Here is a 25,456-nt window from a genome sequence, read left to right on the forward strand (position 1 = left end):
ATAACTATCAACAAAGACACAACTTTAATGGATTCAGAGCGTCTCTCGGTTTGTGTGAATATTTATTCACATGTGGCAACAGAAAGCAGCAAGAACAATGATCAACCTTCACTATTTAACAAATTCATGTGATTTGACAGCAAAAACCTAATTGACCGTTCAATGAAGATGACAGATGATGAAGAAGAAGAATTAAAGTGTGTGGAAAGACAACCAACACGTAGACGGATTCATCTGAGCAGTTTAATCCACTGTTACAGATTTCCACTGCCTCATGCCGAGTGTACACATAATATGAAAGCAGAAAATATACCGAACATCAACAAGTGTTAAAACCAGAGGAAACAGTCATTGCAAAAATAAAAAGGCACAAATAGTAAAACACCATTAAAGTGCATTTCATAAAATAACTTAAATAAACTTAAATCCAGTGTTGTCACCGTCACACCTCTCCAGTATTATTTTCAGGGGTTTGGTCACCTCAGGGTGTTTAGCTGCTGTGATTGTGTCGTCGTCAGAACCGTCACTTGATGACCCTGAAGAAAACAAGAGGTGTGAGCCAACAGAGCAGATACGTCTTTAACTTCCAACTATGACTGTTGTGATCTGCTGGTTGACTCGTGTCACCTTCACCAGTCCTTACCTGACACACTCGTCTTCTTTGTGTTCCTCTGGGTCTTAGATTTTGTTTTGGTTTTCCTCTCTTCGTCTGTGTGGTTCTTCTTCACAAGGCTTATCAGTTCTGCAAAACAACAGTCACAGTATTGAGGATTCAATCGAATGTATCGGCGGCAAAATCCTCTGCTCTCATCTCGTGCTTTCACCTGCTTTCTTTTTTGTGCTTTGAGATCTGGATGCGTTTGCTTCTTTCACAGGTTTTTCAGCCGCCAGGTTTGTTTTCTTCTTGTTGAGCGGCTCATCGTCGGAGGAGTGATCAGAAGCTACAACGGGAGAAGATTCAAACACACAGATTTAGCATCTTTTGCTTTTCTCAAACATTCAACAGTAAGGGGGGGTGTCACACTGAACAAGAGTGGGCTGAAATATCTGTCTCACCTAGAAGGCCAGCATCCCGGAGTCGCCTCTTCACTGTAGACGTGGACACTGGCGTTTTGCGGGTACCGTTTAAAGAAGCTGCCAGTTGAGGACCTGTGAGGCGTCTATTACTCAAACTAAAGACTCTAATGTACTTGTCTTCTTGCTGAGTTGTGCACCGGGGCCTCCCACTTCTCTTTCTACTCTGGGTAGAGCCTGTCTGTGCTGTTCTCTGAAGGGTGTAGTACACACCGTTGTAGGACATTTTCAGTTTCTTCGCAATTGCTCGCATCGAACAGCCTTCATTTCTAAGAACAAGAATAGTCTGGCGAGTTTCACATGAAAGTTCTCCTTTTCTGGCCCTTTTGAGAGGATAATCGATCCCACAAATGTTTTCTTTTTTCCCTGGTTTCTTTGTTTTCCTCCTGATCAGCGGCTCGTCACCTGAGGAGGGATCCGAAGCTGCGACAGGAGACGATACAAACAGACCACCTGTTTCAAAAGGTCACACTACCTCAGGTTGAAAACATGGTACTTCAAGTGGCCTCTAATGCAGGGGAGGGTGTGAAGAAAAATTCAAAACTGGCTACAACATTGCAGCCTTGCTGTTAAACTTGTCCTTGAGCAAACACGGGCTCGTCTAAGCAACTGAAAATGAAGCCAATTGAAGCCATAAGAGCAGAGGAGGCTGAAAAACAAATGGCAAAATGTAAACATCCTGTGGCTGCTTTAATTACATCTTTCTAAACGGTCTATTTCTTTAAGTGAATGAAATAATAGGTAGCAGCGCAGTAACATTTCAAGACAGACACTTTTTTTTGTATGTTTGCCGCAGGGGGAGTGTTGAGCTCCTATCACTTCCAAAGTGTGCTGACCTTTCTTCTCTGTAGCAACAGATTTTTTAGGAGGTGCTGAGAAAGGCTTCTTCACAGTTTTGGCGATTTTAATGAGAGGCTCCAGATCTGAAAGAGGAGCAAGAGCAGAAAATGAAGGCGATTCGCTCCAGACACGGATCAGTCGAGTTAATAACACACGCATGTGGTGATGTGCTCACCTGCTTTCTTTTTTGTGCTTTGAGATCTGGATGCGTTTGCTTTTATCACAGGTTTTTCAGCCGCCAGGTTTGTTTTCTTCTTGTTGAGCGGCTCATCGGAGGAGGAATGACCAGAAGCTACAACGGGAGAAGATTCAAACACACAGATTTAGCACCTTCTGCTTTTTCTCAAACATTCAACAGTAAAATCTTCTGAAACTTGACATACAGACAGGGGATTGGGGGGGGGGGGTCTCACCTAGAAGGCCAGCATCCCGGAGTCGCCTCCTCACTGTAGACGTGGACACTGGCGTTTTGCGGGTACCATTTAAAGAAGCTTCCAGTTGAGGACCTGTGAGGCGTCTATTACTCAAACTAGCGACTAGTTTAATATACTTGTCTTCCTGCTGAGTTGTGCACCGGGGCCTCCCACTTCTCTTTCTACTCTGGGTAGAGCCCGTCTGTGCTGTTCTCTGAAGGGTGTAGTACACACCGTTGTAGGACATTTTCAATTTCTTCGCAATTGCTCGCATGGAACAGCCTTCATTTCTAAGAACAAGAATAGTCTGGCGAGTTTCACATGAAAGTTCTCCTTTTCTGGCCATTTTGAGAGGATAATGGAACCCACAGATGTGATGCTCCAGATACTCAACTAGCTCAAAGGAAGGCCGGTTCTATAGCTTCTCTCACCAGCTAAACAGTTTTCAGCTGTGCTCACATAACTGCACAATGGTTTTCTAATCATCCATTAGTCTTCTAAGGCGATTAGCAAACACAATGTACCATTTGAACCCCGGAGGGATAGTGGCTGGAAATGGGACTCTATACAACTATGTAGATATTTAATTTAAAACCAGGCTTTTCCACCTAGAATAATCATTTACCACATTAATAATGTATAGAGTGTATTTCTGATTCATTTAATGTTATCTTCATTGAAATTTGTTGGGGGGCGGGGGGGTTACAGCAGCAGAGATGTTCGAATCAGATGTTTGAATTAAAAAAATAACAATGGTCGTGTTTGGATTTTATCAGCGTGAACTCCTCCATCTTTGTTTGTCCCAAGTTCCGCTGCTCGGCGAGTGTTAGCTTCACTATCCAGCTGTTGTCACGTGACGCGTCTCCTCCAGATGTTCTGCTCCGTCACAGCACAGAGAGTCAGGGCTTTAAAAACCAGTTCCTCCAGTACGAGTTGTTCTTTTCCTTCCCAGTTCGCGATGGGTTTGTTTTCTTCCGTCCCCGCGTCGCAGGAAAGGCGCTCAGGCGAGTGTTGATGACGTATCGTTCCGTCATTGGTTCACGGACTTCCTGGCAACAAATCTACAGGGAAATATAATCCTGGTTTATTACGAAACTTTGTTTATAATCAAAAACTGGCCAATACAAAGTAAATATAACTAAATTATAAGAATGAAAAAAATAAATTCTAATGCTACTAAAAGGTAAGAAAGACAAACTACTCTGGATCAGTAAAGCTTGTTTTGTGTTTCAATATTTTAAAGATTCTTTATCATTTTTAATTGAGATTTAAACACTGTCTATAGTGGTAAATGTATGATTTCTTGTATAATATATATAATGTTCTATGTAAGTGCTACTTATTAGATGAATATTCATATCTGCAGTTGGCACAGTGCTATATTTGAATATGTGCTATTATTGGGAATATTTATTCCCATGTGGCAACAGAAAGCAGCAAGAACAATGATCAACATTTACTATTTAACAAATTCATTTGATTTGACATCAAAAACTGGATGATGAGTAATTTCATAACTGACCGTTTAATGAAGATGACAGACACTGATGAAGAAAAATATAATTAAAGTGTGTGGAAAGACAACCGACACAGAGACGGATTCATCTGAGCAGTTTAATCCATCCCTACAGATTTCCACTGCCTCATGCCGAGTGTACACACAATATGAAAACAAAAATATACCGAACATTAACAAGTGTTAAAACCAGAGGAAACAGCCAATGCAAATAAAAAGGCACCAATAGTAAAACACCCTTAAAGACTGTGCATTTCATCTTTCAGGAACCTGGTCCCAAACCTTAAAACTGGAGTAGAATTACTTAAATAAACATGAATATATTCATATATAAAACATACATCAACTTCATACTGTATAAACACTAACTTCATACTGTATAAACATTAACTGTGATGTTAAGGGGATTAATCTTGGGATTTAGAACCTTTTGGTAAATTCCTCAAACTAATTGGTACCAACTTCCAAGACCAGAAACTGAAAGGTGCCGATGTGCCTTTTCTTCCACAATGTCACATCTGCTGCCTACTCTTCTCCTGACTCTTCCTTTGAACCCTCTGATTCTTCCTTTGAACCCTCTGATTCTTCCTTTGAAGGACTCCCTTCAGCGGCCACTGTTTCTGCTTTGGAGATGAAGAAGAATGTCACTTTTTAGTTTGAGATTTTAATCGCAGCATCAATAACGGCGTTTGTTCTGTACTCAGTACCTGTTCCGGTTTGGTCCGAGCTTCCCGTTGGTCCGGCGTCGTCACTGTCACACCTCTCCAGTATTATCTTCAGGAGTTTGGTCACCTGAGGGTGTTTAGCTGCTGTGATTGTGTCGTCGTCAGAACCATCGCTTGATGACCCTGAAGAGAACAAGGTGTGAGCTACTATGTCTGTGGTGATCTGCTGGTTGACTCGTGTCACCTTCACCAGTCCTTACCTGACACACTCGTCTTTCTTGGCTTCTTTGTGTTCCTCTGGGTCTTAGATTGTGTTTTGGTTTTCCTCTCTTCGTCTGTGTGGTTCTTCTTCACAAGGCTTATCAAGGGTTCGTCGCCTGAGCTTGCATTCGCCGGTTCTGCCAAACAACAGTCACAGTATTGAGGATTTAATCGAATGTATTGGCGGCAAAACCCTCTGTTCTCATCTCTTTATAAATGCTGCCATGGTACCTTGTCTCTTTTTGGAGGCAGCACCTCGCGCTGCAGTTGTCCTCTTTGTGTTTTTCTTCACTGGTTTCTTCTTATTGGCTTTAAGTTTCGCCAAGGGCTCGTCATCGTCGTCCGAGCTGCTGTCTGAGGATGAAGAGTCTTTACAAACCCAAGAGTTTAGCAACTGAACAAAACGTACTTAAGTAGAGTTATTTACTTCTGGTCAGTCTAATAAAGCCCTCCACACCTTCTGGTGAATTGTCTGTCTGATTTGATTTAGTTGTCTTGTCGTTGGCCGGTGCAGGGTTTGTCCTCTTCCTTGTTATTGCTGCCAGTGGAACATCCTCTGAGCTGTCGCTGGATGCTTCTGCATATTTAACTGGAATAAAACAAAATACAGTTTTTTGGTCCCGATCATCTCAGAGAAAGCCTTTTAGACATTTTTAGATTTCCACATTTCACACCCACCTTTTTTCCTCGCTGCCGTCCTTTGGGATTTCACGACCGGGTTTCCTTTTCTAGGCGATCTTTTTGGCTGACGTCTGGATTTAAGTGTCTTGGCAGTTTCACTCAGAGGCTCATCATCCAAACTATCATCGTCCGCGGATTCTGCTTCTGTGTCACAAAAAATCTCCGTGAGAGGGAACAGCACGATCTGTTGCTGCTGCAGGTCGATGTAGAGACAACAAACAAACCTTTTTTCTTTGTTTTAACAGATCTTTTCGGAGACTTCTTTGCAGTTTTCGAAGTCACTTTGGCGATTTTCTTCACAGGCTCATCGTCACAGCTGTCGTCTGTGTTCAAACGGTCAAAACAGTTACATACAGCAGAGAAACTAAAACATTCAGAAACCAAAGTGCCGACGACGTGGTGATGTAACTACCTGTATTGTTGCTGTTTGAGTCGTTGGGTCTGGATGATGCGTTTTCCTTTTTTCCTGATTTCTTAGCAGATGCGAACTTTGTTTTCATCTTGATCAGCTGCTCGTCATCGGAGGAGTGATCAGACGCTGCAACAGGAGAATAAACAAAACAGACACGTTGGCCACGTTCTTCTTTCAAAGGACAAACTACATCAGGTTGAACATATTGTACTTCAATTCGTCCAGTTTAGATGAAACACACTCATGAAAACATCACTAGGATTATTTTATATTCAATACCTGCCAGTAGATCCCTTTGACCTAAATCTTACACACTGGACCTTTTAATAAAGAAAATGAATCTAGAATAGGAAGAGTCTTTGCCGATCCACCAAACTGTGGGGGTCACTGTGGGTCACGGAGTACCGACTTTCTTGGCTACAACAACTTCTGCACATGCCAGAGTTACCTCTTTCTAAACTTTCTATTTTGCAGAGGGTGTATTCACCTCACACTTTCTCTTTTGGAGGCACTGAGAAAGGCTTTTGTCGATCTCTATGAGGGTCTGTTTGTCGGAGCTTTTCACTCCAGATCAATCGATAGCATCAGCAGTTAGTTAAAAAAACGTGTGTTGACTTAATCACCTGCAATCGTCTTTGTGCCATTAGATCGGGAGGATCTGGACGATGCGTTTTCTTTTTTCTCTGGTTTCCTTGTTTTCATCTTGACCAACGGCTCGTCATCTGAGGAGGGATCCGAAGCTGCGACAGGAGAAGATACAAAAAGACCACTTGTTTGAAAAGGTCACACTACCTCAGGTTAAAGACATGGTGCTTCAAGTGGCCTCAAATGCAGAGGAGGTTTTTAAACAAATGTCCTAATGTAAACATCCTGTTGCTGCTTTAATTACATCCTTTTAAACTGTATATTGTTTTATGTGAATGAAATAAAATGTATCAGCGCAATAACATTTCAAGAAAGACATGTTTGCCGCAGGGGGAGTGTTGACTTCTTATCACTTCCAAAGTGTGCGGACCTTTCTTCTCTGTGTCAACAGATTTTTTTGGAGGCGCTGAGAACGGCTTCTTTGCCGTTTTGGTGATTTTAACGAGAGGCTCGTTGTCAGAGCTGTCGTTCGGTTCCGGATCTGAAAGAGGAGCAAGAGCAGAAAATGAAGGGGATTCGCTCCAGACACGGATCAGTCGAGTTAATGATACACGCATGTGGTGATGTGCTCACCTGCTTTCTTTTTTGTGCTTCTGGATCTGGATGCGTTTGCTTTTTTCACAGGTTTTTTAGCTGCAAGCTTTGTTTTCTTCTTGATGAGCGGCTCATCGTCAGAGGAGTGATCAGAAGCTACAACGGGAGAAGATTCAAACACACAGATTTAGCACCTTTTGCTTTTGCTAGAATAAATATTCGACTCTTGATCGGCATGACTGTTTCTCCTCACTGTTACTGCTTTTCAGGAGTTTGGAAAGAGGTTCAAAGTCCTCAGTCAGAGATACAATGAGATGAATGAGTTAAATAATATGTCGAGGTTCCTCTGGTAAATCTGAACTGAAGAGTTCTAGAGTTCATTTGTACCAAATTAAGAGATTTTTAGTTTACACATCCTGATTTTACTGTAGTTTACAGTAAATGTTCTTAAGTACTCAGTCAAGTGTTCGTTATTGACCATGAACAAGAGTGAGTTTAAATATTCACGTCACCTGTCAAGGATTTAAAAATAATAAATAATTTACTATGAACAAGTTATGATTGATATGATGACCTTTACTCAAACATTCAACAGTAAAATCTTCTGAAACTTGACATACAGGGGGGGGGGGGGGGATATGTCAAACTGAACAAGAGTGGGGTTAAATATCTGTGTCACCTCTTATGGATTTATAATATATATATATATAGATTTAGAATTAGCAAGTTTTTAGTAATATAATGAAATAGATGCCAACTTTGTGATTAATTTCCGTTTAAAAAAAAAATAAAGAATATTCTATTCCATTATTCTCAAACCAAAACGTCCATAACAAAACTTCCATGGTTTCCACAAACTACCACATGACAGGACGGGGGGGCATCCCCTTGTTTACAGCAGCAGAGATGTTCGTGTTCGAATCCCATGTTTGAATTTAAAAAATAAACCATGGTCGTGTTTGGATTTGATCAGCTTGAACTCCTCCATCTTTGTTTGCCACAACTTAGTTCAGCTCGCGCACATCTGGCTCCTCGGGCAGATGTTTCACAGAACGCACATCCCGGATCCTCTGTTTACCTGCGGCGTCGTGTGGCTCGGTGCTGGGCGGGTCACGTGTGCTAACGTCCATGTTGTTGATCACTGTGACTTTTCTTATGTCCTCTTCATCCAAAAGGCGCCAACTGAGCCTGTCCGCTGCTAGCTTCTGCTGCTCGGCGAGCGTTAGCTTCACCAACCAGCTGTTGACACGAGCCGCGTCTCCTCCAGATGTTCTGCTCCGTCAAACCACGGTCACGGCACAAAGAGTCAGGGCGCGCGTTTAAAAAAACAGTTCCTCCAGTACGAGTTCTTCTTTCCTTCCAGATTGCGATGGCTTTGTTTATTTCCGTCCCGCGTTGGAGGAAGGCGCTCGGGCGAGTGTTGATGACGTGCCGTGCCGTCATTGGTTCACGGACTTCCTAGCGACAAATCTAGAGGGAAATAAATTCCTGTTTCATTATGAAACTTTGTTTATGATCAATAACTGGCCAATACAAATTCCCAAAATTGAAAAAGTATGTCTAACACAATTATAAGAATGCAAAAAATAAATTCTAATTCTACTAAAAAGTAAGAAAGACAAACTATTCTGGATCAGTAAAGCTTGTTTTGTGTTTACATATATTAAAGATTCTTTGTGCATTTTGAATTGAGATTTATATACTGTGAAGAGTGGTTAATGTATTATGTCTTGTATAATATATATAATGTTCTACGTAAGTGCTAATTATAAGATGAATATTCATATCTGCAGTTGACACAGTGCTCTGCAGATATTAAAGTAGAGCGACTCATTTATGGACTCATTCGATCCATAAATATGAAAACATTAATTTGAAGATGTGGATCTTCTTCCAGAGTAAAACCAATTAGCTGATGGTGGCAGTTCAAAGCTCAGTTTATTACACAAGTACAAGATAAATATTGAAGCACTGTGATGTCAGCCAGATGGGACATGATTCTAGATTCTCACACAGATCTGACTCTACATGTAAAGCATCATAAGTCAACATCGGTCAAAGACAGTGAGGACGTCGCTGTGCTGATTCCCAAACCCCCCCCCCCCCCCCCCCCCCCAACAACAACTAAGGTTCAGTTTGAATTCAAGAGCGAACACAAGGGAAATAGGAAGGATTTACTTTCCTCCTTTGGTTGTTTGTGTGACCTTTTTTTAAACAATGATATTCAAAATTGTACAAATACATTAGTATTTTTCTCTAGGTAATAAAATCCTGATCAAATCCCTGAGAAGGTAAGTAAGGGGACGATCTGGTGTCTTCTGATCATTCTCAACCACAAGAGGAATTTAATTGGGACATGAACTATTCATTTCTTTTTTTCAAATTAGATCAATGCTATAAATAAAAGTGCTATCGCAGAAGGACTAATAGTAAATATCTAACCTTTCATCCCGTTCACTAAACCATTTGTACCAACACATGTATCACATGCAAAACAATGCGAATCCATTACAGTTGTAAAAAACATTGGTAGGCAACTCTCAACGAAGATTTAGTTTTTAAATATCCCTGTATCATCTCTTGAAACTTGATCCCTGGAGATTAAATCTTATTCAGGTCGATTCATGATTAGAAAAACGGAGAGTTAACCAATGTTTCATGCAGCCTCATGTCTTCAAATGAACATTTTGAACCATTTCATTACAGAAGTGCTCACGTCATGTGGAGCGACTAAGGGAACACAGTCAGAGTTGAGTACCGGTCTGTGTGTCAGTGAGCGACCCGTGTGTGTGTCCATGCTGGTGCTGTTGAGTGATCTGGTGCTGACAGTTTACATAGCAGCCATCTTGCTGGCCTCTCGGACCCCACTGAGGTAGGCTCCGGTCACAGTCTGAGGGAAGTGTCTGTTGGTGGCCTGGTAACAAAGATGGTAAAAACGGAAACAAGTCAATTAAAACCTGTTTCACGGCAAACAATTAATTGACTTGTCATAGCAGGAAGAGCACTGCTGTTATGGATAACGTGCTATTTAGCTTTTTATAAATCGACTTTCCTTAATAATATTACCTCGCCAGCAAAGAAGACTTTGCCCTGAATGTCTTCAGCAAGGATATCATAGGCCTCTCCACTGCCGCCTGTCTTCACAAAGCTGTAGGACATCTGGGACCAGATGTCTTTGCTCCAATGTGTGACAAAGAAGTGTATCGGCTCCGGGACGTCCTAACAAGAAGAGAATAACAACAGAGATCAAAAACACACCCACAAAAATGTAATAGTAGAATGTGATGTCATTACCTGTTCCTTGAAAAGTTCACGCAGAACTTTCATGCACTCATCAACCACCGCCTTGTCCTCCAGGTCCCGAACAGCAGGGACGGCATCCCCAGTGATCACTGACATGAGGACAGCCTGCTTTCCCTACAGACACAGGCACACAACCATTAAAGCACAGTGTAATCATGACAGGAGATCAAACCTATATATTCATGTGTCCTGCTAAGATGCTGCTTTACACCCAGATCCCCTCCTTCTCTCATGGTTAACACAGAAAGACGAACTTGTATATTATAGAAAAGACAAAGGGCAGGGAGCCGATGTGTCTTCGTCTAGTGGGTGAACGGAGAGAAACAAACCTGTGGATCCATGTCATAGAAGACGCTGAACATGCCTCTCTTGTCAGGAGCCGGTGGGATGTGACCAAAGTAATCGGCCCCTTGGATCTTGTTGTCCCAGAATCTGTACGGGAACTGAAGAGCGATCTGCAGGTGGAGACTGAGATGTTTTATCATTTAGCCACAGACAGAGAAAGTGAAACTAATAGACACCTCAAGCAGATATGACCTTTTCTATGATACCAGCTCCCAGACTGTGGATTGCTTTCAGTTTCCTCTCAGGAAGTGGAGGGTTGAACTGAATCAAATTCTTCTGCAGCAAAGTCAATGGGACTGTAACAAGAACCTTAAAGAGGAAAGAACGTTAAAGTCAAAATAAACTAAAGTCATTAAGAATAGAAAGATTTAGCTTAGTTTGACTGTTAAATTCTCTAAGTCTTTATGGATAATATAGATCGTGCAATATCATGTTGAAGAGTCTTTATGTTTTTACCTTCTGTGCCGTCCACTGGGAGCCATTGGAGGATGTAACTCTGACAACGTCACCTGAGTAGTCAATGGCCTGAACCTAAAATTTAAATAAAAAGTACTTTTAATGCAGTATTTAGTACACAAATTCATACTCTAATGTAATTTAATACAGGGCAGGTTAATTGCGTTTTAAATGTGAGTTTAAAAAAAGAAAAAAGGAAGTATAAAGTCAAACCAACCGGACACTTTGTGCGGACGTCCAGGGCCTCGGCCAGTTTGTGGAGTAAGACAGAGTAGCCCTTATTGAGTAAAGTGTGGTCTCCTGAGAATTGGGCAAAACACTCGTTGTGATCCCAGGATCTTGCTGATACCTACAAACAAAAGTTTATATCTTATTAATATATGAGCAGCATGCAGACAGTTCAAAGGGACTGAGGGGTTTTCCAGTTTCCAGCCTGAACTTCCTGTTCGTTAGAACACATCAAGAGACTTTCTGTTCATAACGAAACTCAAACAGGAAAAAAAAGTTGCAGTGTTTTTAAGTTTAGAGTTTTCCAGACCTGGTCTAACATGCTTCCGCAGCCGTACTCCAGGTTGCTGAGGTGAAACTGAAGCACCTTCTCCTCCAACTCACTAAACTGGATCCCAGACTCCTGCAGAAAGTTCTTCTTCACCTCCTGGACTTTTTCTGCAGAAATAAAATCATACTAATACATAAAAAATACATCCCAAGTCAGTTTTCTGCAAGAAGGCCAATAATGACTCTTTCCTGATCATATAAAACATTCAAATCTTAATTTCAAGGGACATGGAGTTTGGTGAAACGGTTCAGCACCTCCCAGTGGTGTGTCCTGGTTCTGGGACTTGTCCTTCCTCCACTCTGACACCACGTCCAAGATGGCGTTAAAGTGGAAGTCCATGCGCTTGTCAATGGCCGAGTCAGTAACCTGTCCTCCCTCCTGGAAGAGGTCACACCGCTCCCCCAGCTTGTGCATCTGGATGCCCATCTGCATCAGAGGAAGGACGAGGGAACAAATAGTTAATAGACTAACTATCATGATCAAAACATAGAAAAGTATTTTGGGTCCATGCACATTAATTCTTACCTGTTCACACATCAGGGCAATGGGATTATTTACACAACCATTGACAATTTGAGCTCCTCGGCCCACAGTGACGCCCAGAGACGCATCATCCCACACTCGACCTCCGATTCTCTCCCTCGCCTCCAGCACCATCACCTGTCAAACAAAGGAGATAAAGGATGTGACTCTGTGACCAGACGACAGTGTGAAGATGTGAAAATAAAAATCCAAGTTAAGTGAAGTATTTAAACCTGAGTGCCAAAGTTTTGCAGCTGCCGGGCAGCAGCAAGTCCTGAGGCTCCGGCACCGATGACGATAACGTTCTTCTGTAAAAAATAAGATGTTGGAAGACTGTGAGCTTTTAAAACAAAATAACTTATCACAAATATAGATGTGAGCGGTTGACACTCACAGCCCGATGGCTTTCAGGGAGGAGCGGCTGTTTGACCGCCAGCAAACCCGTGTTGATCAAACCCTTCCTGGTCATGAAGTTGAGCACCCGGTCCATCTCCTGCACGCAGCGCACACGCACCAGCCCCCGGACAATGATGTGCTGGGCACATTTCTGAGAGGTCAGCATCTCCTTTAGGATAAATAGATAAATAATCTCAAGTACTTGTTGTTTTATGGAGTTTTAAAATAACTTTATGGGAACAAACACATATTTATAAAAGGTAGAAAAACATAAGAAAGGAATGTATTTCCTGGTTCAATAGATCGGTGTTGGCCGATGTCAGCAGCATACCTTGCAGTTCTTGTGCCAGGAAGCCAGGATAAGGTTACGCAAGGCCAAGTACATGGTGGGATCCCGGGAAAACTCTGGAAACTCGTAAAGCTCATCCAGCTCCATCATGTCCGGCCGCACACACAGAGCCTTACCACACTCATTAGGCTGATAGAAGGGCTGGAAGTATGGACACAGACCTGGAACTGAAGGATACAATTATGATTAGTAAACCATATTGATGCTCTGGACTGACGTCTCTAACTTTCTCCTGCACTCAGAGACTTACTTTGTGGCGGTACAGCTCGGCAGTGATCGGCCCTCAGGTCGTTCCGAGACATGTTGCTGGGAGAGCCTGACGGACTCATTCCCACACAGTCGGGGTAGTAGGCAGCGAGGAAGGGGCTGGCTGGACTTTCTTTAAACAGTGGCGGCAGAATCAGCATTGAATGCCACCAGCTGTCGGTCACCTCAGCTACTCTCTGAGAGAATAAAAGAGCTTGAGGTTAAATAGAAGGAAAATGAATCCATAATCTTTTAATCAGACACAATAGTTTATTTAGACTTTTATATTATAAACCCTGTTAGCTGCAGACTGTTCCTTATCGGCTATGATCTGTGTCTTACCAGGTCCTCTGGTTGGGAGCACTGGTCCGGTCCTTCACTCTGTAGACAAGCAAACAAAGTTATTACAACAACAGAAGGTCACTTAGTCAATGCCTCGTTTTTCAGTTTCCTGTTCACCTTAATGTTGTTGAACTTCATTCCACAGCGATATGTTGCTGCTAAGGAAGGAGTGAGTTGGATCTCCTTAGTCAGCTGACGCCACTTCTTACACTCTGGTTTGGTGCATTGAACCTGAAAGTAACATGTGAACATGTAACATGTATGGAGAACTCAAGAGATGCCACATTCAGCTGTTTGACAGGAACCAGGACGGCAGCGTCCACGTACCCAGAACGGCAGCTGCTGATCGGCCATGAAAGCTTTAAGACTGGGCTCACTCTTCCCATTACTTGTCCACACCTTCTTCCACGATGCAAAGGTCTCATATCCGTCTTTGTGGCTGAAATAAAAGAAAGTTAATAAAATTTCAGCTTTATAAAGGAGGTTAACACTAAAATATCTGACTTATACTCTTTAGACAGCACTTGATCAATAAAACCATGATATGTTTATCTGAACCAAGATGCAGTTCAGTATTGTACTGAGGATATTTCTTCGCCGTCAACATTACCTCCTGTAGTAGTGATCGAAGCATTCATTGCAGAAGTGTTCACCACAGGACAGATGATACCATCGAGACGTGTATCCGTTCTTAGCACATCTGAGAGGAGACAGCAGAATGAGCTCCTGTCAACCAGCACGTGACTGAGTTAAATCTTTTTACTTCGGTTTGACCAAGAAACCTGGTACCTCTCGTTTGCACTCGCGAAACACACGGGGTACGTGGCCGAACATCCAGCCTTCTCACACTTTCTGTACTTCTTCTCAGACTGATCGTCCTCTTCCTCTGTGTCTGTAGCTTTTCTCTTGCTCTGGAAGAAGAAGAAGGAAGAGAGTGTTGAGAGTGTTGAGAACAAACTTAATGGAAATTTGCAAACTTAAATAAAAACGTATTAAATAAGTAAATCTGCAATATTGACAATTAAAAATCAAGAGGGTTATTATAAACGCTATAATATATACAATGCAAACAGGATTGAGCATAAAATGTTGGGGAAATTAGAAAGACAAATTAAGTAATGACTTGTTTATATGAAATTACACCTTTTTGACAGATAAGATGAAATGAGACTTATTGATCCCAAGCCAGAGACATTCACATGTTACAGCAGCAGACAGAGGAAAAGACAATAGAACACATGTAAATATCAAATACAAATAAAATACATGGAATATGCAGCTTATTTACACATCTCACTAACAACAGAATATTATGCGTAAAAAGAGAAGCACTTGAGTAAAGCTGCAGGAGGATGTATCCTGTATTTGTACAGTAGGAGATATTGAAAAGTATGAATGTGTATATAAAAGGCAGGTATGGTATATAAATATGTATAAATACTCTCACATACTGAACGTGTCAGTCACAGTATTCAGGCTTTTTGACTGCCCGTTGGAACATGGCTGCTGCTCAACGGTTACCTGTCCAGGTGGCGGGTTGTTGGTTCGCTTCACCCGCACGTTGGTCTGCCTCCCGGAGGAGCGCACGGTCTGGCTGTCCCCCTCCCCGGAGCTCCTCTTCCTGGCCCGCCGGGCACCGGAGGCGCTCCCGCAGTAGTCTGCACAATCACGACAACAACAACAACAACATAACACACATGTGGCGTTAGCGCGTGAACACAGAGCAGGACGAACGACCGAGACCTTTAAACCAAGCGATCCGCGTCACGTTTAGCGATTAAAAACGAAGCGGCATCGAACACTGACCTCCGTCTGACAGCATGGCCGCCCCGCTCGTCACCAGCCCCGGGGCCACTTCACGTTCATGACAGTTTCCAGCGAGGGGGTTTATTGTGTGTGTGAAAATGGTTCGATTCCTTCTATTGTTGGTTTGCTGCTGGTTTACTCCCACACCCCCTCCGCGCTGTTGTTGATAGCAGGACACCACTTCCGGTTGCTGAGAGGAAGTGGGCGTCTCGTGCGGGATTTGGGCCGCGCTGCTCGCCGTACTACGCGGTCACCCTAGCAACGGGGGCACGCTGAGGAGAGGCAGCAGCTCACGTGACAGCGGCAGCTCGTGGAGCCACTTCCGGTGGCAGCAGAACGTGTTTGTGACCCATTCAGGAGATTTGAACTAATTTGTGAACATTAATAACTTGTTATTGTTCATCATGGCGGGTTGAGACGCTGCTTACAGTTATGGTTTCCTCCCTTCACATCGGTTTTATTCTTTTCCACTTGCTGTGCTCATATGTTCTGTATTTTAATAACAAAACAAATACATGTTTTCTCTACTAAATATCCACAAATATTGGTTTTCATCTGTAAAATAGTGTTTCAGGGGTTTAGTTTCACTTTGGGTCCATGCCATGTTTTACATTATTTTATTTTTGTCTGCTGGTCGTTTCTAAGATGTGCCTGGGCCACTCTACAGACTCCTGACAGCGACACAGAACAAATTACATAATAGTATTTTTTTCAAAGCCAAAGAAATCCATACTCCATGGAAAAGGGAGTTGACCAATGAGCACATAACGTAGATAGAGCTACTCACACTAGGTTTCCCTAAAGATCAGGCAGATCAAGGTCTTGTGTCTTCATATTGCTGAGTAATAATAAAATTAAGTGATATTACAGTTCTGTTGTCAAAAAACCTTTGAGGACATCATTATGACTTTTCCCTGTAACAATGTGCAACAAGTGGCCAGTCGACACTTCACTGCATTAGCATCTGTACAATCTGGTATTTCCATATGTGTATTTATGTTGCCTATTGTGCATATCTTTCTTTATCTGATTCAATCTCTGCTTGATTTGTCTGCAGATATGCAAATCAGACCAGTCACTTCAACCCAGGCCTCACTATAATACCTTTGCTGTCGTTGACACATTAAAACCTGCTGTTTGTGTCTGTTATTAAAGCTCTGTCGCCCTTTTTAAAGTTAGATTATAAACATCTACCATCACTGACACAATATGTTTTCATCACAAGAGACAATTCTATAATTCAATGCTTTAATTTAGGTATTATGATCTGCATTTGCACAAATTACTCAAACATAAAACCTGAGTGGAGATGTTCTTGAAATTACTGGTTAGAATGGAAAGTATAAATAACATTTTGCTTCCATATCAGCACATTTCACTTTATCTAAACAGGATAAACCAGCCTATATCAATATGGCCGTCCACGGTGTCATTATCAGTTAACTGAATTATAATAAATATTGAAGACCTGAGAATAAAACTTGGTTCAGAAGTAGTGGGTCAGCAGCTGGTTGTTGTGTTCAGATTGTGTCTTGTTTACGCACTGATGCTTTTAAATCGTAGAAGCTAATAATTCATAACAAATATCTTTGCCTTTAATCAGTTTGGCAACCAAGTCAACAGAGGCAGCTGCCAGTGGGAGTTTCTGTTGACACCGGAAGTGTCTCCACGAGCTACCGCTGCCACGACCTGAGTTCGTCCCTTCGCTGGACGTTGATCTGGACTTTATCTCACCTCGAAACGAACCAGGTCCGAGTTAAAGTCGCTCCGGGGCTAACCCGCACTCTAACCCGGGTTTGTGAGTGACGTCACTGAGACCCAGAGGACATCACAGTGAGCGATGAGGAGACAACGGTCGCGTTCGCTCCTGAAGTGAGAAGATAAATTATCATTTCCTGACTTTTTCCTCAAATGGATTCAGGGAAAGTTGTTCACAGAAAGAAACCGGAGATCCCCGGAGCAGCAGACATGAGGCAGCACCTGGAGGTAAACACTGGGTTTATATTCTTATTATACTGGTGCAACTCCACTGTTATTTATATCTTTCTGTTTAAATCAAGTTTATATCATATTTAAATGTGTCTTTCTATATCCTCCTGTGCCTCTTCTCTTATTGTCTCTGTGTTTGAAGTAAATTGTTGGAAATTGCCTTGTTGGTTTAAAGAACAAATGAATCTGACATTTTACAGGTTTTATTTTGATAACTAGACCATCAGAAGCTAATATTAATACAATCATATAATAAGTGTTGTATATTAAAGAGCCCTTATTGCAGAAATGCACAACAGGATTAAAAATAAAAGAAAGAAATGCACCAATTAATGAGAAAAGAGTATTTCTGTTTGACTTTTAAATTCAAGGGCCTTTACATTGACACATTAACACAAGAATCAAAAAAGTAAATGTCAGTATAAGTATATATAAAATTAGATTTTTAAAGGATCAATGCAAAGTCAAATAAATCACATTTTAGATATAGGCAGATTCGGGTGGAGAAGATTTTGACACATTCTCAGAAGACCTATAACAAATTCATAAATCAGAGTGGATCTTGTGGTTGAGTCTTTGAGTCACTAAAGAGGAGTCATTATAAAGACAGTAGTACTTTAAAGAAGTGTGAAAACTGTATTTGTCTGAACAGGTCAATGCCAAAAGTCTGGATTCAACCAAGGTGATTCGTCTCCTTGAAGATCCACTGACGGTCAGTTAAATGGGCACTGGTTTATTTGTTTGGGTTTTAAGTGATTAAATGTAATTATACTGTTTATTCTGTTTTTTTTACTGAAGGCTAATTTGAAGGAGAGGCACCTTTTTGTCCTGAAGAAACTATTGAAGAGAAGCCAAATTGGTTTTGTATCCTTTCCCCTGGTTATGATGTTCTGAGCTCTCCCTACAGGGTCGGCTTCTCTTTCCATGAAGCCCTTATCTCATCACGTCTGATTATAAGAGGTGTCACACACACGACAGCAGATTGTCCAAGTTTCCTCATTAATGTTTCCCGGTGCAGTGATGGAAATAGATCCGCTCTCATGCAACCTGCACACGGAGCCAAACGCTGTTCCCAAGGCTCTAATTTACCTCTGCGTCTCCGTGTCTGTCAGCATTTTTGCCTGATCTAAAATAGTCCCATCTCTTTTGATGACTGATTTGATTCTGTGCATGAGCAAACATCTGCTGAAAATTGGTGTTAAACGTCCTGAGCTGTTTCCAGCTGTTGAAGGATCTGAAAGACGTCGCCAGAATTCTCAATATCTGTGCTGAGAAAGTGAATGAGCACCTTGAGTATCTGCCCATATTGTGTGAGGCTCTTAAAATCTGCAGGTAAGGAAATTGATGCTAATATTTCCACCTATTTTATGAGATCATCTGAGCATCTAAGTGTTGCTCTGCCTCCTCTCAGATTTCCCTTCCTGAAGGAGAAAGCCTCTGATGAGCTGAACTACGCTCAGGACGTCATAGAGTTCATCTCCCACTTGGGTAAACTTATTAAACTGTCATATCTGGGTCACTGCTCTTATATTACTGCTCATATTTACATAAAAACTATACCATAGGATACCATATGTAATTTGTCAATTTACGTTATTCTAGTGGTGATTGTTATGGTGCATTCATGTTTGCATGGGACTCAAAATGCAGAGTCTTCTAGCTTTTGAATGGACATAACAAACCTGTGATATCCTTCACATAACTTGTACTTTTGCTTCTGGAGAAGTGACTGACAGACGTGTCTCTGTCCACAGGGTGTCTCATGAGGGTGTCAGATGCCGAAGTGAGACAACAGATAGTTGAAACTGTGAAATCATTCTACAACCACGTGGCTCCCAAACATCTGCACGACGGTACGGACAGCGCCACCAGGACGAAGCCTCGGACTTTAAGCTCTAACAGATTTTCTAGACTTTCACTAAGTGAGACTCTCTCATGGCTCCTGTGGTGGCGTGCTTGTGCTTTTTGTCTTACTGTCAGTTTTTATTTATTTCATCATTTCTTTACTATATTTATTCACTTGAACTTTTCCACTGTTTTCTTATCAAAACTGATATTTCTCCTTACCTGTGTCTGAATAATAGTAAACTTCTCAATTACTTATTTCTGTATAATTTTGAGTTATTGGTGGTTTATTTGTGTTCTACTTGTCCTCACTATCCTATCAAGATAACAAAAAATTAATGATAGTGAATTCAATTTCTTTCAAATGCTAAATATCTCTTTCTGTTCCACCATTCATATTTTCTCTCATCTTCTCTTCGTGTGTTTTATTTCCTCAGTGTCTCCAGGACTTTCTGGTAGTATGTAATATCTGATGGAGCTTTCTTCTCTGTGCAGGTCTCCAGTCAACCTCCCCAGGCTACAGGCTTCAGCTGCTGGAGCTCAGTGACGTGGCCCAGACGCTGCTCCTCTCCATGAGCACCCTGGAGAACCAGCCCACCATCAAGCTGCAGCTCCTGAAGACCCTTCAGATCCTCTCAGGCTCCTCTGGTCAGTAACTGGTTTTCACTGAGGGGAGGGAGGGGAGGAGGGGATGTGTCGGACCTGTCAATTCAAGCAGACGTCCTCCCTCGTTAGACGGAGCAGCCAGCCCTCGAGAGCATAATGCAATAAATCGAATCAAATGACAATTAGGCAAACAATGAAAACAGTGATTTTAAGAGTCCTTGTGTCAATGTCAACAGGTCAATGAGTTGTTCTTATCAATAATCACGTCTTATGTCATTTTACATCCGCAGATATGAACTGTGCTTTAATGCTGAATGCACGTGGAGCCGAGACAATCTGTCTCCACATGAACGAGCCCGACCCGTCCGGTGAGGTCCTCGTCCACTCCTCAGAAATCCTCTGGAACCTGCTGGAGAGAGGCAGCAAGGACACGGTCACCGCTCAGCTCAGCAGCATGGAGTGCACTGTGTAGGCGTCTCCTGAGGTTCTATGGTGTTTTCAAACATGGAAGAATCGGGATTAACCATTTATTTATCAAAACTTTGATTCTAAATAATCCTGAAATGTTAATAACAGCTAAAGGAAGTCAACACAACATTTAAAGTTGAAATAGGTTTTGTGGTCTCTTCATTTCTTCTTAGATCTCTGAAGGAAGCCTTCTTCCACCAGCTGATGAGCGGCTTCCAACCTTCAGACCTCCAACTCAGAAACGATCTGCTCGTGATCACAACTCTCATCGCTGAAAACTCCAACCATCTGCTCATCGTGAGTCCGGGACAGACACTTAGCAGAGCAGTGAAGTGAGATGACTTTACTTTGTGTGTCTGCTACAGTCTGACATGATGTCTCTAATTTTCAGGAGAGTCTATTTGCGAAGCAGCTCATGGTGTTCGTCACGTTTCCTGAGTGTAAGACAACGGTTTTCCTATAAATCAATTTCAATTCAGTTAGTCGTGAGTTGAACAGCAGCTTTAACGCAACTTTTTCTATATCTGCGTTTTAGTGAAAACTCACAATCCCCTGGTTCGCAATTTCAAACTCAGCTACAACAGCGAGGACTTGAAGATGAAGAAGATGCTGTTGAATCTGTTGGTTTTGATGTCGAAGGATTTGGCCGCGCTGCAGGTCAGTCACAGTCTCAGTCAGCAGTTCTGTAAGTGGATAGAATCTCTGGAGTGTGAACATTTGTTCCCGTGCTCTCCTCTCTCAGCTCTACAGAGAGGAGCAGGTGATGCTGGCCCTGCTGACGCTCGTGAAGCCGCCTGCTGCCACCGCGGCTGGGCAGCGATCGGGTGGGCGTCACTGGTCCTCCATCCAGCAGGAGGAGCTCCAGCTGCAGGCACTGGCCACGCTGGCCACCATCGCTCCGCTCATGCTGGACGAGTACGTGGCATGTCTGGGAAACGCACGCCTGCTGCTCCTGGTGGACTGGTGCACTGGGCAAGGTGGGCAAGCAGGGGGGGTCCCCTATCTGAAAGGTCAAAGGTCATAGAGCAACATCCATGCACTTTTACAACATGGATCTGAGCAGAACACCTTTTTTACAGTGTATTTTCACTGCTGCCATAGTGACACCTCCATTGCGTTCATCCCACTTTGACTATTTTCACCTCCGACACTTCAACTCTCAGTTTAACTGCTTTCATCCACGAGACTTCAAATGACAGTTTACTTGGTTTTATCTGTAAATCTTCAACTGACAGTTTAACTGCGTAGCCGACCCCCCCCCCCCCCCCCCCCCCGACCACTTCTATCTTTAAAACTCACTTGACGGTTCAGCTACTTGTGTCTCTCAAACCCAATCCGACAGTTTAACCACTTGAAAGATCAACTTGCTTTAAAAATTCAAATGACAGTTTAACTACTTTCCTCTCTGACACTGACAGGTATTTAAAAGTACTTAATTTGCAGTATCCTGTTAAGTGTTTTGGTTCTTACATACAAACTGACGCTTAAATTAGATATCAAATTTAAGTTTTCTAGATTTGACCGAACAATCCTTCCACCATCAGAAATAAAACCCATATTATTTTCCTATTTTGTTTCAGATTCCTACTTTGGTGATTGTCACAGCTTCCATGGCACGGGAGGCCGAGGCAGTAAGAAGGCTCAGATGAGGCACTGCATCAGAGTTCTCAGATCTGTGACGTCTCTCGGTGAAGAGTCCGTCCTCCAGGACCTCTGTGACCAAGGAACCATCAGTCAGCTCATGGGTGAATTAAGTGAAATCGCGACGTGCACATCATGTAACTGAGAGTCGTCAGCAGAACGAGGTTGGAACCTGTGTATCTTCTCAGGGATTTTGATGCAGATGGAGGCGAGTCCCGATGAGGAGGATCTGGTGACGCTGGAGATAAAGTCCGACATTCAGCTGATTCTTTCAGCGCTGTGTGAGAACGACATGCACAGGAAGGTGAATCTGCAAGAAAGGAGTTTGAATTACTTTTATGCCATTATTAAAATTAGTTATTTGTGAGAATTCCATTGGATAGATGTGGTCCTGGCTCAGACTCTGACATGTCCAGTGACAGTCTCATATCGTACTAAACGTTTGTGATGATCTGCCACAGGAGCTGTTCGGAGCTGAGGGAGTTGAGATGACAGTTCATTTCCTGAAGAAAGGCCCGGACAAGTTCTACAGCGGCCTGGGTCACAACAAGCTCATCCTCTCCACGGTCGACTGTGTGTGGTCAGTTCAGCTGGAACTCAACAAACTCTGATATGATGATAGAAACCACTCAAAGACGTGTTAGGAATCAGCACAGCTCCTGCGTTCTGTCACTTTCCAGCTTTATAGATTCAAATTGTGTAAATGTAGTGAACTCGGGGAACTTGTTATTAATTTCACACCCAGACGACTGAGATCGTTTCCGTGTTTTGTTTTGAATCACCAGGTCCTGCATCGTGGGCTGCTACACCACAGAGGATTATTTCTTGGTTAAAGAAGGAGTGTTTCTTCTGCTGGACTTACTCGTTGTAAGTATCTGATTTCCAGTTTCCTCCAGTGGTTATGTAATGAAAACACCTTTAAGTGGCTCTGTGTGAAAGGTGTGTGCTGTCTGGCAGTGTCCACTTGCACCTACAGAAAATATAAACCTCAGTCTCTTTGTGTTGGGTGTCTCTGTCTCAGTCGAGCCCGAGGTGTGTGCACGCCATTGTTCTCGCCACCCTGTTGGAGTTATGTGACAACCCCAACACCCTGAGTCACATCCTGAGCTGGAGGGACGAGGGCGGGCGGACAGCGTCCAGTCTCCTGCTGCAGCTGTGGAGGCTGGAAGAGGAGGAGCTGGGAGTCACCCGAGACCAACACGGAGGGATAGCAGGTCTGCAACTAGACAACTACAACAACACAAAGGGGTGTGATGCATGTTTTTCTACACAGAAATACAGTTAAACTCACTATTTTCAGTAGTCAGCATTATCCAGAGCAGCTTATATCATCACAGATCAAATGAAGATACACACTAATGCGAGAGTTGTATCTGAAGAAACACTTTACCTGTTTTTCAAATTAGATTACACACAGGTGACTCACACATTTGTCATTAATATTTCAGAAAGTGCAAGAAAGTTTTTAATGCTTATAATTATGAGATAGAGACAAAACACATACAATCACATGAGTGGTGAAAACAAAGGAGTTGAGCTGGTGGTTCTAAGGAAAGGCAGGCATTAAGAAATCTGGACTAAAATCTTCTTTATTCAGTATTTGTCATCAGTGATCATTTTGTTATTGGTATTTTTCTGTCTCTTGGATTTTTGTAAAGATCCCCAGAGGATGGTCCTCAGGCGTGACCAGGAGGACACCCAGCTGTCGTCGAACACGCCGAGTGCAGCAGTGATGGAGATATCAGAGAACCTGCGCTCGAAGATTTACTCCATCTTCTGCAAACTTGGTAAAAACGAAAAAATCGAGGTATCAGATCAATTGTCAGTCCATTGCCACAATGCAACGTGTGGTAGTGGTGATTGTAAGAAAGAGTGAAGAGCTCAGGGATTTTCCTTTGGTCTGATTTATAAATATGGATATTTTTAAATGCTTGTTGCTCTCCCAGGTTTTCTGGACCTCCCCGGATTGTCAGCCAAAGATTATGTGACTCTGGGCATCATCAGGAGATATCTGGACTTTAAGGTGCAGGAAAGCCCATCTCACAACTTGACTTGACGTAAACTCAAGAGCTGCAATAGCCTGAACTAACCCTGTGGTGCTGTAGGTCGGAGAGGTGTGGGACGAGGTCAGCAGGGAGCTGGTCCTAGACGGCGTGAGGCCGATCAGCCCGGACCAGGAGTCTCTGAGCCGAATCTGTAAGATCCCAGAGGACACCGCCAGGAAGGTGATGATGGAACAAATCAGCATCCTGGAGCAGCAGAAGAAGGAGGAGGCTTCTGAGGAGGAGATTGTGTACTCAGAGGTGTGGACAATCTAACACAACACACAGCAAACACACAAAGAGCAGAGAAGCCATGAGTTACATGAAAAGATTAGTTCATGTGTGGATCCAGGAATTCTTCTTGTGTCATGAACTTATGCTTAAACTTTAATAGAGAACATCTGGCTCATGCACCTCAGCCTTGTCTCCTAGTTTTACATTTTGTACTTTCTTGTAAGTTTCCATCGATGGACGTTTTCATCAGAAGACATTTGTCTCATGGTTTGGACTCTGTTAATAACATGAACTTTTTGTGTCATTTATTTCCTCACAGATAAAGTCTCACTGGAAGCAACGGGAGCTCACAGCGAAGTCTTGGGACAGTTATGTCTCCAAAACCTCGAACTATGAGATCCTGAAGGTTGTACATTTGATATTTGCTGATATATCCTCAAAATCTGCATCACTATTATACAAATATATTTCAATAACCTTGTTTTTATTCTCATCAGTAACCACTGTGCTGTTTGTCTTGTTATTCTGTACAGGAGGTAAAAGCCCAGAGGAAGGAAGACATGGAATCATCCAGACCCAGACGAACGGAGGCGGATCCTGCGGTCCATCCTGCAGAGGTCTGAACCCAACACATTTACATGACTACACAGATTGTGTGATCAGGTTTGCAACACAATGTCTCAGTCATTTGTTTGTAGAAGATAAAACATGAAGCTTTAGGAGAAAACTGGTTTTATCTGTCGAGTGTAGCTGTTCTTTAATTACAACAGCAAAACACTAGGAAATACAAGCAGAGATATAATAAAATTAGAAAGATTATATTTTTTATCAAATTTGTCAAAATTAAGTGTTTCTGTCTTAAAAAGGCAGAAAACTTGTTTGAAATAATTTGCCAAAATCAAATAAATGAGGAGCGAATCATTACTGAGGTGATTTTCAGTCATAATATCTAAGTAAACTGCAGAACAGTAAGGATTCCTCCTCCCTGATGGTTACGTGTGTGTTGGTCTGTGTCGCAGCATTTCATTGGGCAGGTGATCGCAGCAGAGAGCTCTGAGGCTCAGGCAGGAGTGAAGCTGACTCTGAGCAAACCTCTGATCCAGAGTCCAGGTCCGAACCCGGAGGAACCAGCAGCACGAGAACCAGAGCTCTTCAGCTCCGTGTCGGTCAAAGACGTTTAACACAAGAACTTTACTGCACTTTTATCTCACAGCTTTCTTTTTCATTTAAAATCCTTAACAGAGCCAAATAAAGATTATATCAACA

The 25,456-nt window shown here is 42.5% G+C and overlaps 4 protein-coding genes across 7 annotated transcripts; 1 reads left to right on the forward strand and 3 right to left on the reverse strand.

Annotated features, from left to right (window-relative positions):
• Window positions 1-229: 229 nt before the first annotated feature.
• Window positions 230-3,348, reverse strand: LOC128461377 (uncharacterized). The gene is made up of 7 exons (XM_053446275.1): window positions 2,328-3,348; window positions 2,090-2,206; window positions 1,911-1,997; window positions 1,057-1,497; window positions 825-941; window positions 644-742; window positions 230-536 (listed from the first exon to the last, which is right to left on the reverse strand). The coding sequence occupies exons 1-7, from the start codon at window positions 2,671-2,673 to the stop codon at window positions 412-414; spliced, it is 1,332 nt and encodes a 443-aa protein (XP_053302250.1). The 5' UTR covers window positions 2,674-3,348; the 3' UTR covers window positions 230-411.
• Window positions 3,349-3,927: 579 nt separating this feature from the next.
• On the reverse strand, window positions 3,928-8,448 carry LOC128461371 (nucleolar protein dao-5). 4 transcript variants are annotated; one of them, XM_053446271.1, is made up of 12 exons: window positions 8,120-8,448; window positions 7,081-7,197; window positions 6,878-6,988; window positions 6,486-6,602; window positions 5,863-5,988; window positions 5,675-5,773; window positions 5,448-5,594; window positions 5,227-5,358; window positions 5,001-5,123; window positions 4,769-4,906; window positions 4,551-4,691; window positions 3,928-4,466 (listed from the first exon to the last, which is right to left on the reverse strand). In XM_053446271.1, exons 1-12 carry the CDS (start codon window positions 8,169-8,171, stop codon window positions 4,369-4,371), a joined length of 1,401 nt encoding a protein of 466 aa, XP_053302246.1. In that variant the 5' UTR covers window positions 8,172-8,448; the 3' UTR covers window positions 3,928-4,368. The 4 variants fall into 4 exon arrangements, with proteins under 4 accessions (XP_053302246.1, XP_053302245.1, XP_053302244.1 ...); XM_053446270.1 differs by having other exon boundaries at window positions 5,001-5,138; XM_053446269.1 differs by having other exon boundaries at window positions 3,928-4,463; window positions 5,197-5,358.
• A 705-nt stretch (window positions 8,449-9,153) lies between these two features.
• LOC128461353 (lysine-specific histone demethylase 2) lies at window positions 9,154-15,543 on the reverse strand. Its single transcript, XM_053446239.1, has 21 exons — window positions 15,366-15,543; window positions 15,081-15,217; window positions 14,349-14,470; window positions 14,170-14,259; window positions 13,887-13,998; window positions 13,677-13,790; window positions 13,560-13,598; window positions 13,222-13,414; window positions 12,954-13,138; window positions 12,621-12,791; window positions 12,460-12,534; window positions 12,230-12,364; window positions 11,959-12,130; window positions 11,684-11,811; window positions 11,363-11,494; window positions 11,146-11,220; window positions 10,882-10,998; window positions 10,674-10,799; window positions 10,336-10,458; window positions 10,108-10,260; window positions 9,154-9,955 (listed from the first exon to the last, which is right to left on the reverse strand). Exons 1-21 carry the CDS (start codon window positions 15,379-15,381, stop codon window positions 9,872-9,874), a joined length of 2,499 nt encoding a protein of 832 aa, XP_053302214.1. The 5' UTR covers window positions 15,382-15,543; the 3' UTR covers window positions 9,154-9,871.
• Window positions 15,544-17,009: 1,466 nt separating this feature from the next.
• On the forward strand, window positions 17,010-25,456 carry LOC128461414 (cilia- and flagella-associated protein 69). The gene is made up of 23 exons (XM_053446339.1): window positions 17,010-17,351; window positions 18,007-18,066; window positions 18,153-18,218; window positions 18,577-18,686; window positions 18,766-18,842; window positions 19,109-19,207; window positions 19,695-19,847; window positions 20,096-20,273; window positions 20,447-20,570; window positions 20,665-20,713; window positions 20,809-20,930; window positions 21,016-21,250; window positions 21,854-22,018; window positions 22,103-22,218; window positions 22,376-22,494; window positions 22,700-22,781; window positions 22,936-23,128; window positions 23,573-23,701; window positions 23,861-23,937; window positions 24,020-24,217; window positions 24,510-24,596; window positions 24,724-24,807; window positions 25,210-25,456. Exons 1-23 carry the CDS (start codon window positions 17,277-17,279, stop codon window positions 25,369-25,371), a joined length of 2,760 nt encoding a protein of 919 aa, XP_053302314.1. The 5' UTR covers window positions 17,010-17,276; the 3' UTR covers window positions 25,372-25,456.

This window comes from Pleuronectes platessa, chromosome 18 (genome assembly GCF_947347685.1).
Source record: "Pleuronectes platessa chromosome 18, fPlePla1.1, whole genome shotgun sequence".
NCBI lineage: Eukaryota > Metazoa > Chordata > Actinopteri > Pleuronectiformes > Pleuronectidae > Pleuronectes > Pleuronectes platessa.